We start from the raw sequence: 13,709 nt of genomic DNA, 5'->3' as shown, positions 1-13,709 counted from the left end.
GAGACACTTTGAGCAGCCTTGGTGCAGGAAGAAGGGGCTTGAATCTGCCTCAACTGAGTGTACTAGGCTCTGCTGACTCCACATGGGAGACCTTGCCTTGAAGGAGGTGGGAATTGGGGGTGGACTGGGAGGGAAGGCTGGGGATGGGAGGAGGGAGGACAGGGGAATCTGTGGTTGATATGTAAAATAAATAGAAAAATCTCATAATTAAAAAAAAAGGAAAAAAAAGATTTCATGTTCTAATTCCAAACAGTCACCATGATTTCCCTTAAAGACCATGGTGTCTTGAGTATCCCATTATATTCTAGAAAACATGGTGGAGACTGAAAGTAAACATGAGAGACATCTTCCAACCTTGAGGAAGTCTATTATGAGATGAAATAAGGTAGGCAGACGAACACACACACATCTGGTTAAATTAGGCACTGGGTTAACAGCCTGTGTCCTATGAAAGGTGATGATGGAAACCACACAGGCTTCAGAAAACACTCCTGGAAAGAGGCTACACAGCCTCTGTCAGTTCACCAGTGAATGTGGTGGTGAATATGCCAAGTGTTAGGCAAACACGGAAAGGCAGCACCCACTGAGAAAACCGGCGGCTAAGGAGAGCAGAGAGCACTGTCTGTAGATCTGGTCTGGTCCTGCTGTCTGATGGGGGCAGCCTCAGCTTCTATGGCCCCCAGAGGAAGCAAGGAAGGTCCATGAGCCTCCCTGTCCAAAGACAGGCCTCATTTGTCTGCAGGCCCTGTAGTTATTTCAGTGAAACAATTGACTCTTTAAAGCAGTCAGGAGGAAGATACGAAGGAGTTCATGGAGATGTACAAACCTTGGGTCTTATTCATTTCAGTGTGTAGTGCTTTGTAGTTCCAAGTTTTATAATAATATTTTTTAAAAAGGCAAGTAAATAGAGAGAAGGCACCAAGGATTGTGGAAAAATAGATGAGTTGGAACCAAAATAGAGAACCCACACTACACCCCAGGACTTAGGATTTGTGGCTGGTTAGTCTGATCCATGGTAGAAACCTCTTTATACTTTTTGTTTTCCTTTCACTTTTGCCCAAAGTATGTGTTTTTAACTTTTCTCAAAGAGAAGAACAAGGATAGGAGAAGTAGGAAGAGAAAGTGATGGATGAAGAAGAAAGGAGGAAGAAGGGGAGGAGTATCTGAACTGAGGCAAGAACATTTTAAGGTGGTAGCTGAGCTGTTAATCCTAAGGAGCACCCTCTTTCTTTAGTCAACGTGCCTGAGTGTCACCCTGCCTCTCTGACCACAGTGTTATTTGGAGGAAACAAGGCTGGTGCTGTGCTCTGCCTTGAAAAGTCAATTTAGTTTTTTTAAATAAACATCAGTTATTTGCATTTAGCTTTACAATCCCCATGTGTCCCTCCCACAGGTAGGCCTTTCATTCAAATAACTTGTTTGTACAAGTTCATGTCAAGTCATCTTAGAAATAGGTAAGGAACAGCAGATGGTGACCCTGGATTCTTGGCAATGCTAGCCTTTAAGCCTACTAGGTTACCACAAACATCACAAATAACAGTCTTTGTGTTAAATATAGATACTAACTCATTTTTAATGATTTTACCATCACAAATAAGATCACTCATAATACTGCATGAAATTCAATAGCTCAGAAACCTTGAAGCTTTCACTGCACAATATACTGCAAGATTCACTCCAGTAGCATCCTAGATTTGAATCCTCCCAAAAAGCCAGCTCACCTAGAACCTCCCACTATTTAAAGCAGGTGCTTGCAGAAGTAATCTTTAAGCTCTCACTGGAGTCAGATGGACTTAGTCCAATGGCTAGCATGTTATAAAAAAATTAAAAAGCCTTAAGTGGCAAAAGTCACATGACCACGGCAACAGGTTTCCAAGTAATGCTGGTAAAATCCCTGGAACATCAAGGATCAGCAGCAGCCAGGAGGGGTGAGCAGGAATAAGATTCCATGGTGGTCAAAGGCAGTATGGTTCAGCCAACTCTGAAATGCCTAAATCCCTGTTGTTTAAAAGTACCAGGTTTGTGGCCATTTATTACATCAGCCACAGGAAGTTAATGCAAATAGTAAATAAAAAAATATAAATCTATTAATAAACTCACACAAATGTTTTCCTTATTCAAATAGGATAATTTTGTTGTTGTTCCAAACCTTAAGTGGCCAAACCTGCCTACATGGCAGACATTCTGTGACATGTACTTTTATCTATACTACACATACAAAGGGCAGAAAATAGTATCTTTAGGCATAAAAGTAAAGCAAAACCATAAGGATATGGGTGCTGAGGGAAATGAGTGATGAGAAACTCGTAGGAAGCATCTATAGTGCAAAGTCGCTATGAGCTCTGCTCTACATTTTACCTAAGTATTTCCGCTAGCTCTCAGAAGGGCAAGCAGATGGCAGCCCTCCACACACATGCAGGTGTGCCTGCCAACACTTGCTCTTGGAGGATTCTCCAAGGAGCATGACCAAGATGATCTTACTTTTTCCCTTTGTGATGTGTCTAGCTGAACATTTCTACCCCCACACCCCAGAAAAAATGACTCAGGGCACACCCTACACAGCTCCTACCTCTGGGAGAACAAGGACCTTGTACACGCCAGTCCTTGTGTGGCTGCTGACTCCTCCCACCCTGAATGCAACCTTCCAGACTCCATCTGCCCAGGCTGACACTACACAGAAGCCATTGCTGGTGACTTCTGAATGATCGTTTCTGCTGTGTTTTGTTCCATTCCCAAAGTCATGTTCCTGCTTCCTTCAGAACTAAGGATGCAGGCTCTCTCCCACCTCTTTATATCTGGATAATGGGAAGGAGTGAGTGTTCTCATCAGAGTTCTGGAAGGATGAACACTGGCCACCATTTCTTCATGACCTTCTCTGTTTGGGGCATTGAACATTAGCATCTAATGTTCAGGGCATCAGACACTGGCATTTGATATGTCCGGATGGTGCATATCTTTTAACTGACTTTTAGTTGTTTCATATATGTTGTCGTGAAACTTGTTTTAACTCCAACTCAGTTGGCACTAATTATCTCTTCCTTCCAGATGATGTTATGTTAGCATCATAAATAAGAAGTAGGAAGATTTTACATATGAAAGAAATCACTTGGTTTGGTATGACAGAATCGAAGAAGAACATGAAAATTGAGGGCCAGTCAAGTACTCTGTAGCCCTCAGATGTAGAGTGTAAAATAAGGTTGTCTATGATGCCTGGAAACTGTGTGTGGAGCAGGCTGCCCTCTTCAGTACCGTGTGTCCCTATCACATGGAGAGGGTTGTGGCTTCTAGTTGACCATATTATGGTAGAGGTTAAGTCTGAACAAGACCTTGAAGGATGAACTTGTGATAGGGAAAGGAGAATGGGAAAAGGCATTCCTGAGTAAACCAGGGCATACTCCATGGGCAGAGGGAAGGTAAAACAGAACCTTTTCAGGTGATAAAAAATGCTCCTATTTCACAAAATCTTGCAAGAGGATAGCTATATGAACAAATTGGAAGTTTGTAGGGTGGAGTTCAGGGTATAGCCTCTAACAGACAGGACAGCAAGGTTTGTTTGTTTGCTTGTCTTTGTATGTTTGTTTTGCTTAGCTTTGTTTTTTGGTTAGGCAATTAAAATTGCTGAAAATTTATAAACGTAGAGAGATGTGACTAAAATGTAGCTTTCAGAATATTTCCCCTCTTTTTAATTCAAAAGTTTAAGAGGAAAAACTATCTGATAAAATATTAAAGGTAAAAATTCAAATTACAACAAAGATAACTGAGAAAAGTTCAGGTGGAGTCAGAGCAATGCTGGTAACTTTGGTGGTTGATGTAGCATAGTTTCGGTTGCTGCAATAAAACATTGGCCTAAAGCAACTTAGGTACCAAGGGTTTCTTTGGCTTACAGTTTACAGGCCACTATGGAATTAAGCCAAGTCAGAATCCTGGAGGCAGAAACTGAGCAGAGGCCATGGAAGAATGCTGTTTACTGGTTTGTTCCCTATGACTTGCTGAGCCTGCTTTCTTTACAACCCAGGACCACCTATGCAGAGGTGACACTGCCCACAGTGGGTTGGCACTCCCTTGTCAATCTTTAATCAAGAAAATGGTCCTACAGATGTGCCTGGTGGCCAATCTAATGGAGGTAATTCCTCCACTGAGATTTATTCTTCCTATATGATTTCCCAAGTTGATGAAAACTAATCAGCTCAGAGGTATAAGTGGTTTGAAAGTGGTGGAAAGGGTAAGGAAGAAGAAAAGGAAGCTAATGAGATTACTGCAATGATCTAATATTGATGAAACAAGAGCATTTGTCAGGGTGAAGGTAGTGAGAGAGAAGAAGGAGGAATTCAGCAAGGTCCTGGAGAAGGAATGGCTGACCTTAGTGAATCAAGAGGCAGGCAAAGGAGAGGCCTGTAGTGCTCCCTGCTGGTGACTCTTCCCCCATTGCTCTTCTGTACTCTGCTACCCTCCAGTATTCATGGCATTCCTTGTTAGTTGCATCATCTTGCAATTTGGGTTTTGCTTTTTGCTGGTACTCAAAGTTGAGATTATCTTAGCATCTCCAGACCCAATGATAGTCACACCCTAGTGATCGTGCAAACTCTGGTGAGACAGTCATTTCTGCTCAGTCATTTCTGGGTCATACATAAACCCGTGTGCTACATGGTCACATAATTAGCGCTCAGTGTAACCATGTAATCTATGCCTATGCATGGAGTAGCTTCGTGGACTGGAGTGCATATGCTCAGGCTAGTCCTTAAAAGGCAGGCCTGTGTACTCTGCCCTCTCTTTTCACACATTTTCCACAGGCTTGAGCACATCTTTTGTTCCTTTTTCTTTTTGATAAAACTCTTGTTAGTGGGTTTGCTGTGTTTGTGTCTTTTCCTTGCCACCAACATTTTGGTGCTGTGACTTGGATGTCCTCCTGGCGCTCTGAGCCTGGGAATCTGTGCTGAGGTTCTGCCCTGTCCATGACAGCCCGCCTTCCATTCGCCTGGCTGTCGGACTTCTGCACACAACACTGGCCCTCTGATTGGTGAGTTAACCCCTTCCAGCTAGTATAAAGAGCCTCTTGGACCAGTGGGAACAGTTGTTGATCATCTGGCGCCCACTTCTGTCTCTGAGGCTGGGAGCGCCCCCAGCCATGGCTTTCACTGGCTGCGGCCAATCCCTAAGGCTGGCTCAGGTTTCTATCCATTTCCCACGTCTGCACTTATTTATTTCTCACTGTCGGACTCACTATGTCCTCTGGCCGCACATATTTCACTGGCCTGATGAGGTAGTAAATGCTATAGGACTCCCGGGGAGTCCCCACCTGTGTGAGCCTAGCCGCACCCCCCCCCCCCCCCCCCGCACTTGGCAAAGCATGGTGGTGGCCTGTGCCTGTTTATAGACCCAGTCTTAGTCCTGGGGACTCCTGGAACTTTGACCTTGGGTCATTACGTTATTCTTTTTACTTTTTATTTTTTATTTTTTCCTCTCTGTTGCAGACATGGGAAGTAAGTCTTCCAGTCACATCAGTCCCACCTCCCCTCTAGGATGTGTTCTGGAAGCTCTGAAACCTCTCAGCTTAATGCCTTACTTAAAGATCCCTAAGCTTATCCACCTCTGAACTAAGAAATGGCCCAGGTATGCTTTAACTAATAACAAAAGCTGACTGCCTAGCACCTCCTTAGACCCCAATACTTTATGGGAACTGTCTAACTTCTGCCAGCGAACAGGCAAATAGAAAAAGTTACCCTATATTCAGGCTCTTTTCTATCTAAGCTCTAAACCTTCCCTTCTTGATTCCTTCTCTCCTGCTCATGTGCTTCTAGCTATTAATCCTGAACCTGAGGAACCTCTGACTCTAGACCCCACCAACAAACCTCCACCTTTCCGACCTTCCGCTGCTGATTCCACTGCCGCTTTTGCTCCTACCCCCACCCCTGGGCTGCCGATGCTCCTCCTCTGGCTTCCTCTTCTCCTCTGGTACTGGATACTTCTAAAAGCCTGCCTCTGGCTCCAACTTTCACACCTCCCACTACCCGCTCTCGGACTGCTAAGGGATCTGACCCCAGCCATGCCAACCCGCAGACCATTCTCCCTTGTGAGAGGAAGCCGAGGTGGATGGACTGGTAAAAATTCATGTCCCATTCTCTCTTTCAGAACTCTCTCAGATAGAACAAAAACTGGGTTCCTATACCTCTAATTCTACTTCCTTTATTAGATAATTTCAATATATCACTCAATCTTATAATCTCACTTTTCATGATGTATATATGATACTTTCTAATAACCTACTTCCTGAGGAGCACAGGCGCATTTGGGAACAGGCAAGAACACGTGCAGATGAGACACACCAGACTAACCCTGCCCACCCACCCACCAGGGGCCGAAGCACTTCCCAATCGGGACCCACATTGGGATTATAATACCCAGGGCAGGTTTCTAGCCAGAGATAGATTTATCACTTGCCACCTGGCAGGCCTCCCTAAGGCTGCCCTAAAGCCAGTGAACTATGAAAAGTTAAAAACTATAATTCAAGATAAAGATGAAAATCCATCTAATTTCCTAGAACTACAAAGGCCCTCCTTCAATATACCAGCTTAGACCCTGAAAGCCCAGAGGGCAGGCAGTTACTCATGACCCACTTTGTCTCACAGAGTTTCCCCGACATTAGGGCTAAGCTTAAATGTTTGGAGAGAGGCCCCTTGACCCCACAGGCTGAACTGTTGGTGGTGGCATTTAAGGTGTATCATGGGAGAGATGAGAAGGCCCAAAACCAAAAATGCCAAACGCTGGCACATGCTGTCTGACCAGCTCCCTGAAAGCCACCGAATCCCTGCTTCAAGTGTAGGCAAGAAGGTCACCAGGCTTGGGCTTGCACTGCTTCCTGCCAGCCCCCGCCCCCTGGGCCACCTAGAGGGGTATTGGCCCATTGACGGCCCTCATGTACCTGGTGGCATGGGGTCATCAAATGAGGATCACCCCCGGGGCTGACCTCCTGGGCTTGGTTTTGATCGAGGATGACTGAAGCTGTCCACGCCCATCTCACACCGGGAATCCAGGGTAATCATAATAGTAGCTGGATGGCCCATCTCTTTCCTTATGGACACTGGAGACACCTACTCAATCCTGACGGAGTTTTGGGGCCCAGCTACTCCTTCTCATCTCCCTATTGTTGGGGTAGGGGGACAGCCTTCCCTACTTCATCAGACCCCACCACTTAATTGTATTTTTAAGGACATTCCTTTTACACACACATTTTAGTAGTGCCAACCTGTCCTGTACCTCTAGTGGGAAGAGATTTCTTAGCCAAACTAAGAGCATCAATTTCATTTGTTCCCCATATTCGCCTCACTCCAGAATCACCAGCAGCTCCCCTCCTCCTCCTCCTAGCCACCCACTCTACTAACTCTAACAGTTCATTTCCCTTGCCAGCCTCTCAGGTGGACCAAAATGTTTGGGATACCCAGAACCCTTCTATCGCTAGGCACCAGCCCCTTATCACTATCCAGTTGCAAGACTCTGCCAGGTATATCACTCAAGTTCAATATCCTTTCTCACTCCAGAGCTTAAGATGACTTAAGCCTATCATTTCTGACCTTCTCATGAAAAAGCTGCTTTGCTCAAACTCTTCACCTTTTAACACCCCCATACTTGCAGTTTAAAAATCTAATGGAACCTGCCACCTGGTCCAAGACCTCTGGCCCACTAATTCTGCAGTGGTCCCCCTCTATCTGGTAGTGGCTAACTGCTATACTCTCCTGTCCACTATCCCTTCAGGAACCTCTCATTTCTCAGTTCACCTCAAGGATGCCTTCTTTTCTATTCCTCCAAGCCCTCAGTCTCAAAATATCTTTGCTTTCACCTGGACTGACCCTGACACTCATCTGTCTACACTGCCGGGCGGTGGTGGCGCACGCCTTTAATCCCAGCACTCGGGAGGCAGAGCCAGGCGGATCTTTGTGAGTTCGAGGCCAGCCTGGTCTACAGAGCGAGATCCAGGAAAGGAGCAAAGCTACACAGAGAAACCCTGTCTCGAAAAACAAAAAAACAAAAACAAAAACATCTGTCTACACAGCTAACTTGAACTGTCCTGCCACAGGGATTCAGGGACAGTCCAAACATATTTGGTCAGGTTCTGGCCTCTGACCTGCTCTCTCTGTCCCTCCCTGGCTCTAAGCTAATACAGTAGGTAGATGACATTCCGCTCTGCAGCCTGTAATTATGACTTAGCCAAACTAACACCTCTGCTCTCCTAAATTTCTTATCCAGCCAAGTTTACAGGGTATCCCCTTCTAAAGTTCAGCTCTCCACTCCCCAAGTCACCTATTTGGGTCTAACTATTTCTCCAACCCACAAGGCTATTACTTTAGATAGAAAGCATCTAATCCAGTCTCTTGCAGGAGACTGAACAGGAGATTCTGTCTTTCCTAGGAATAGCTGGCTTCCTATGGTCCTGGGTTCCATCCTTTTCTCTGCTTGCTTGCCCCTTATATGAGGCAGCTCAGGGCTCCCCTCATGAGTCCCTTCTTCATCCTGTTACTAAACCTTTCCAAAAGCTCCAACATGCTCTCCTTCAGGCCCCGGCACTTCATCTCCCAGATCTAACCTGCCCCTTCTCCCTCTATGTAGCAGAGAAGGAGGGATTTGCCCTGGGAGCCCTAGGGCATCAGCTGGGACCCTCCTTTGCACCTGTAGCATACCTGTCAAAAACTAGATCTTACCACTCAGGGATGGGCACCCTGTATTCATGCCCTAGTGGCTGCTGAACTCCTTATTAGGGAGTCAAAAAGCTACTTTTGGGTCACCTACTACTGTCCTCTCCCACCACAACCTGTCCCATCTCTTAACTTGTAAAGGTTTACAAACTTTACCTTCCTCTAGGGTTCTTTCTCTCCAGGTGGTGCTACTGAAAGATGTCACACTTAGTTTCAAAACTTGCTAGCCTCTTAATACATCAAGTCTTCTCCCTCAACCTAACACTGATTATTCCCCCTCTCATTCCTGCACTGAAACCTTGCAGGAACTGTTGCCACACCCTTCACACATACAGGAGGGCACATTGCCCCAGGCCACTCATACCTGGTACACAGATGGCAGCTCCTTTTTATATGAAGGGACCTGTAAAGTGGGCTACGCCATAGTGTCAGATACTGAGGTGATAGAAGCACAGGCATTACCTGTACACACTACTGAATATTAATAATAACAGACTGAACTAATAGCTCTCACCTGTGCCTTCCAATTGGCACAGGGGCAATCCCTAAATGTTTACACAGACTCCAAATATGCTTTCCATATCCTCCTTCCCATGCTGCTATCTGAAAAGAGCACAGGCTCCTTACAGCAAAGGGAGGATCCATATCTAACTCAGGCCAAATAATGGCCATGCTAAAAGCTTTCCACCTTCCCAAGGCTATAGTAATTATCCATTGCGGCTCTCATCAGACCAACAGCTCCATCATCTCCAAAGGAAATAACTGGGCTTACCAAGCAGCCAGAACAGCAACTCTTTGGGGCCAAGACTCACCCCACCCACCATAGGGAATCCATACATTACAGCCCACACCCTCTCAGACAACTCCTGACACTAGGCAAATTCTATCCTATCTACACCATCTCTTTTACCCTAATAGTCTTGCTCTGTTTCAGTTTGTGAAAGCTCACTTGCAGTCCACCTCTGAGAACGTGCAGTTAAGAACTATTACTGCCTCTTGTGAAATTTGCCAAAAGATAGACCCCAATACAAAATATGGAAATCAGACTTTTCCACCCACCAGACCAGAGGTCCCTTCCAGGGACTGACTGGCAGCTCTATTTTACCCATATGCCCACCATCAGGAAAATTAAATATGTCCTTGTGATGTTGGACTCATTTTCGAACTGGATGGAGGCATACCCAGTTTCTAATAAGCAGGCTCAGACAGTTGTTGATCTCCCTCTCCAAGAAGTCACTCCTCGGTTTGGGATTCCTGCATCTTCAGTCTGATAATGGTCTGTAGTTCACCTCCCATATTTCTCAGACACTAGCTAAGGCTCCTTGGCATTTTCATATCCTATACTGTCCTCAGTCCTCAGGAAAGGTGGAGTGTACCAACTGGTCTTTAAAATCTATTCTTACTAAGATGTCACAGGAACTTCACCTTGACTGGGTAAAATTATTGACTCTGGCTCTTTTTACACTCAGGGTCCTTCCCAAAAAGCCTCTTTCAGTTTCCCCATGTGAACTAATGTATGGGAGGCCGGCCTTACCACCAGGCCTCCTACCCAAATCTTCATCTCTCCAGATAGCCTGTTAAGTCCTTTACTCCGTCATCTCAGGTCTGTTCTATGGAACGTCACAGACCATTCCTTACCTCAGCCCATGTGATAGTTCCTGCCCACCCCCAATCTACATTGGGGATCATGTTCTTCTTTCTCCTCTAGGCCAGTGCCCCTCACCCCTTTCTCCTAAATGGCAGGGACTCTTCAAGGTTCAAGAGTAACTCCAATAGCCAGTAATCTCGAGGACTTTCCTCACTGGATTCACCTGTCCCATCTGAAGCCTTTCACTTCACCTCTATCCCAGAAAAATCTCTCTTCATACACAGTCACACAGACAGGGCCCTGCTCTCTTAAGTTCCAGAGGATACCAGGATCCACTGACCTGCCATCAACTGCAGAACAGTGAGGTCCCAACCCACATGATTTTCCTTCCTGGTTCCCACTCAGCTAACAGTTACAGGACCACCATAAGGCCAGAGGCGGAGGACCACTGAGAACATCCAGGTGGTGAGGAACAGTAACAGTCCTCAGCAATTGATCGCCTGTGTCTCTTGGATGCTAAACAAATAAAGGAAACAGGTGCCTTGGAATTTGTCTCAGATAAGACATATCTCAGGTAAAAAAAAGAAAAAAATTTCCCTAAGCTCCAGAAACCAGCTTGAATTCATCCGGAAGGATTGGATCTGGTTCAGAATAAGTATAACACTAACTTTCCTGGTGCCGGGACCCCTTCCTCTCCACCCCCACCTCACCCTGGGACCCCCTCCAAAAGAAAAAATATAAATAATAATAATAATTTTGTTTGTTTGTTTTTTTGCTAAATTCTCTCTGTCTCACTAGTGCTCTCGCAGATACAAGCAGCCATGAAGCCCCAAGCCAGGACAGATGTACGGCTCCAGGACAGCAGATGGCAGACCACCATCCCAGGACACCTGACTACCTCAGAAGTCCCCTTCTATCCTCTCCTGCCCATCAAGAGTCAACCAATGCCTACCAAGTCAGCTGGAAGCAGTTTTGGGGAGACAGGACGCCCCCATACCCGCTTGTCCACCATCTTTTATAAAAACAGAGTCTGGAATGATAGTCATGTCCCCGTGATCACTCATGCTCTGGCGGGACAGTCATTTCCGCTCAGTCATTTCCAGGTCATATGTCCTACATAAACCTGTGAGCTATGTGGTCACGTAATTCACTCACAGCATGGCCATGTAATCTATGCGCATGCATGGAGTAACCGCATGGACCCAAGTGTGCATGCACAGGCTAGTCCTTAAAAGGCAGGCTCTCGTACCCTGCCCTCTCTTTTCAAGCATTTCCCACAGGCCTGAGCACATCTTCTTTTGTTCCTTTTTCTTTTTGATAAATTCTTGTTAGCGGGTTTGCCATGTTTGTGTCTTTTCCTCACCACAAAAACCAACACCCATGCCTTTGGGTTTCCCAATGCCTTCATTTTGTCTGTCTCAGCTGTATTTCTGCTGATTATCTATTAGGGAAGCTCAGGACACTGAATATTCAAAATTCCAAGATGGGCCTGTGAATGTAGCCAGGAGTAGAGGCTTGTCTCAGCAGGAGCAGCACTAAATCCAAATTCACAATCCAATCCCCAAACAAAAAATTTCAAATCAGATCCACAACTTTCTACTTTGAGGCTCAATATAGATGCTCCATCCCATTCTTGAAGTTGGGACTGGGCCCTCACTTGTGACTGAGAAGCTAAACAATAATTAACACAATGTCATCTTTAAGGCTAGGAGTTCTGAGGTGGAAAGTCTAGGCAAATATCTGAAGACCAAGGCTGCCTCTGTGTGAACAAGTACCCCTGTCTCAGCAAGGTGTGCATTTCTTAGGAGGACCTGGGCTTAAACCAATCCTAGGTAAGGAATGGAGGGAGCTGTCTTCATCACTCAGTAAAACACACCTTACCTAGGTATGAATCTTTGTCTATCACATATTCTGTAATGAAAGTTCTCTCTAGACTCCATTCTTCATTGCCTTATAAAATTGTTTTAATTCTACAATTTTACTAAAGAAACTTTCTCACTGTCTATTCACATAACACTTTTCAGGGTTAAACATTGAACCCCTTGTGATACATTGAGTAGACAGTGGGAAAATGAATCATAAAATTTCTCAAATTCATAGTGAAGAGCCTTTACTGAGCCATCAATGGGCAGCCCCATTATTTGCAGCCTCAGGGAAGGACAGGACCCATGACCTGACAGGAACACACAGGCTGAGCCTCAGCAGTTTCCTCCTGAAGAACATCCAGACCAGATTACCTTTCACAGGTGAAGATGGATTCTAATGCAGTGCCTGGATCTTTGACGATGACCTTCTCACAGTACCAGTACTGGGCTTTGTCACTAGCCTCGCAGTGCAAGAGCACCTTCTGCAGGTTTCCAAGAGACACGGCTTCTATCTGAAATGCATCAATCTGGTGGAGAAAAACCCCATGGAAATAACTAGAGTCCAGCAAATGACAATAAGAGTAGCCCAAGTCTATCAGGAGTGGCACAGTGCTTGAAGAGAGAAAACTTTACTGCAGTTAATAGAAAAATGGGCAATAAAGGAAGGAAACATAAGCAAATTACTATTTATTAAAATATATTTCTGGCTGTTTTCTCTTTTCCATTTTATTTTCTTCTTTGGACTTTCAGAATTGAAATGAAACAGAACAAAGGGGCCTCCAGCTGCCCACCCTGAGAAGCAGCTGCTTCGGAAGCGGCTGGCAGTGAGTTGAGCTCTGGCACTTGCGAAGGCATGAGAGACAAGTTTGCCTTTCTCACTTCCCTTTCCTCCTTTCTCCAGTGACACCGCTCACCACCTTCCTCTGGAAATGTAAATAGAGGGCATCTTCGGGTTTGTCGTGGCAGTGTACCCTGGAATCTTCACTCCTAAATAGAATCAGTTTATTGCATCAAGAATGCACTGACTTTTTTTAGCGATACAAGACCTGAATGAAATGTTCTGCTGGTTAGAATAAAGACTCCTCCCCAGATGCCTTTTTCATAGACTGCTGGTTTATCTGAGGAAAGGGTCATGAATTTAATTAAATTTGACAAGTGTTCAGAAAAGACAGCTGTCTTTTAGCTAATGTTACTTTATTTTCTGGTTTTGAAAAATGTGAATTCAGAATTGCCTGTGTTGTCTTCCAGGGTTGGGCAGTCTTAGCTGCGGTCTACAGTGTCACTAAATTAAAGTTCAACTTAGTCACTGCAAAACACTCCCAAGTTCAAACTGTTGGTTGGTATTGATAGAAACCTTCTCTTGCTTCATCCAGACAAAAGCTGCACCTAGTTCAGTGAGGATGTGAATCCTCCTAAATGTGCTTTAGTAAACTTCCTGCACTGTCCAGGGTACCTTTCAAGTGTCACCTATTACGCAAAGCCAGCTGGCTTCTTAACACTGTTTTGTAAGTCTGTGATATACCATGCATTAAGAAAAATAATTTTTTAAAAGGATAAACTCTAAAATGA

General features: G+C 45.1%; 1 protein-coding gene across 1 annotated transcript in view; it reads right to left on the bottom strand.

Annotated features, from left to right (window-relative positions):
* Rp1 (RP1 axonemal microtubule associated) overlaps positions 1-13,709 on the bottom strand; it is a 357,619-nt gene that overhangs the window by 143,989 nt on the left and 199,921 nt on the right. Inside the window, 1 exon segment of the mRNA XM_059255599.1 lies at positions 12,513-12,667. Coding sequence (XP_059111582.1) covers positions 12,513-12,667 — 155 coding nt within the window.

The sequence above is a fragment of the Peromyscus eremicus genome, chromosome 2, assembly GCF_949786415.1.
Source record: "Peromyscus eremicus chromosome 2, PerEre_H2_v1, whole genome shotgun sequence".
In the NCBI taxonomy this organism is placed as follows: domain Eukaryota; kingdom Metazoa; phylum Chordata; class Mammalia; order Rodentia; family Cricetidae; genus Peromyscus; species Peromyscus eremicus.
This window is presented reverse-complemented; position numbering and strand designations above follow the sequence as displayed.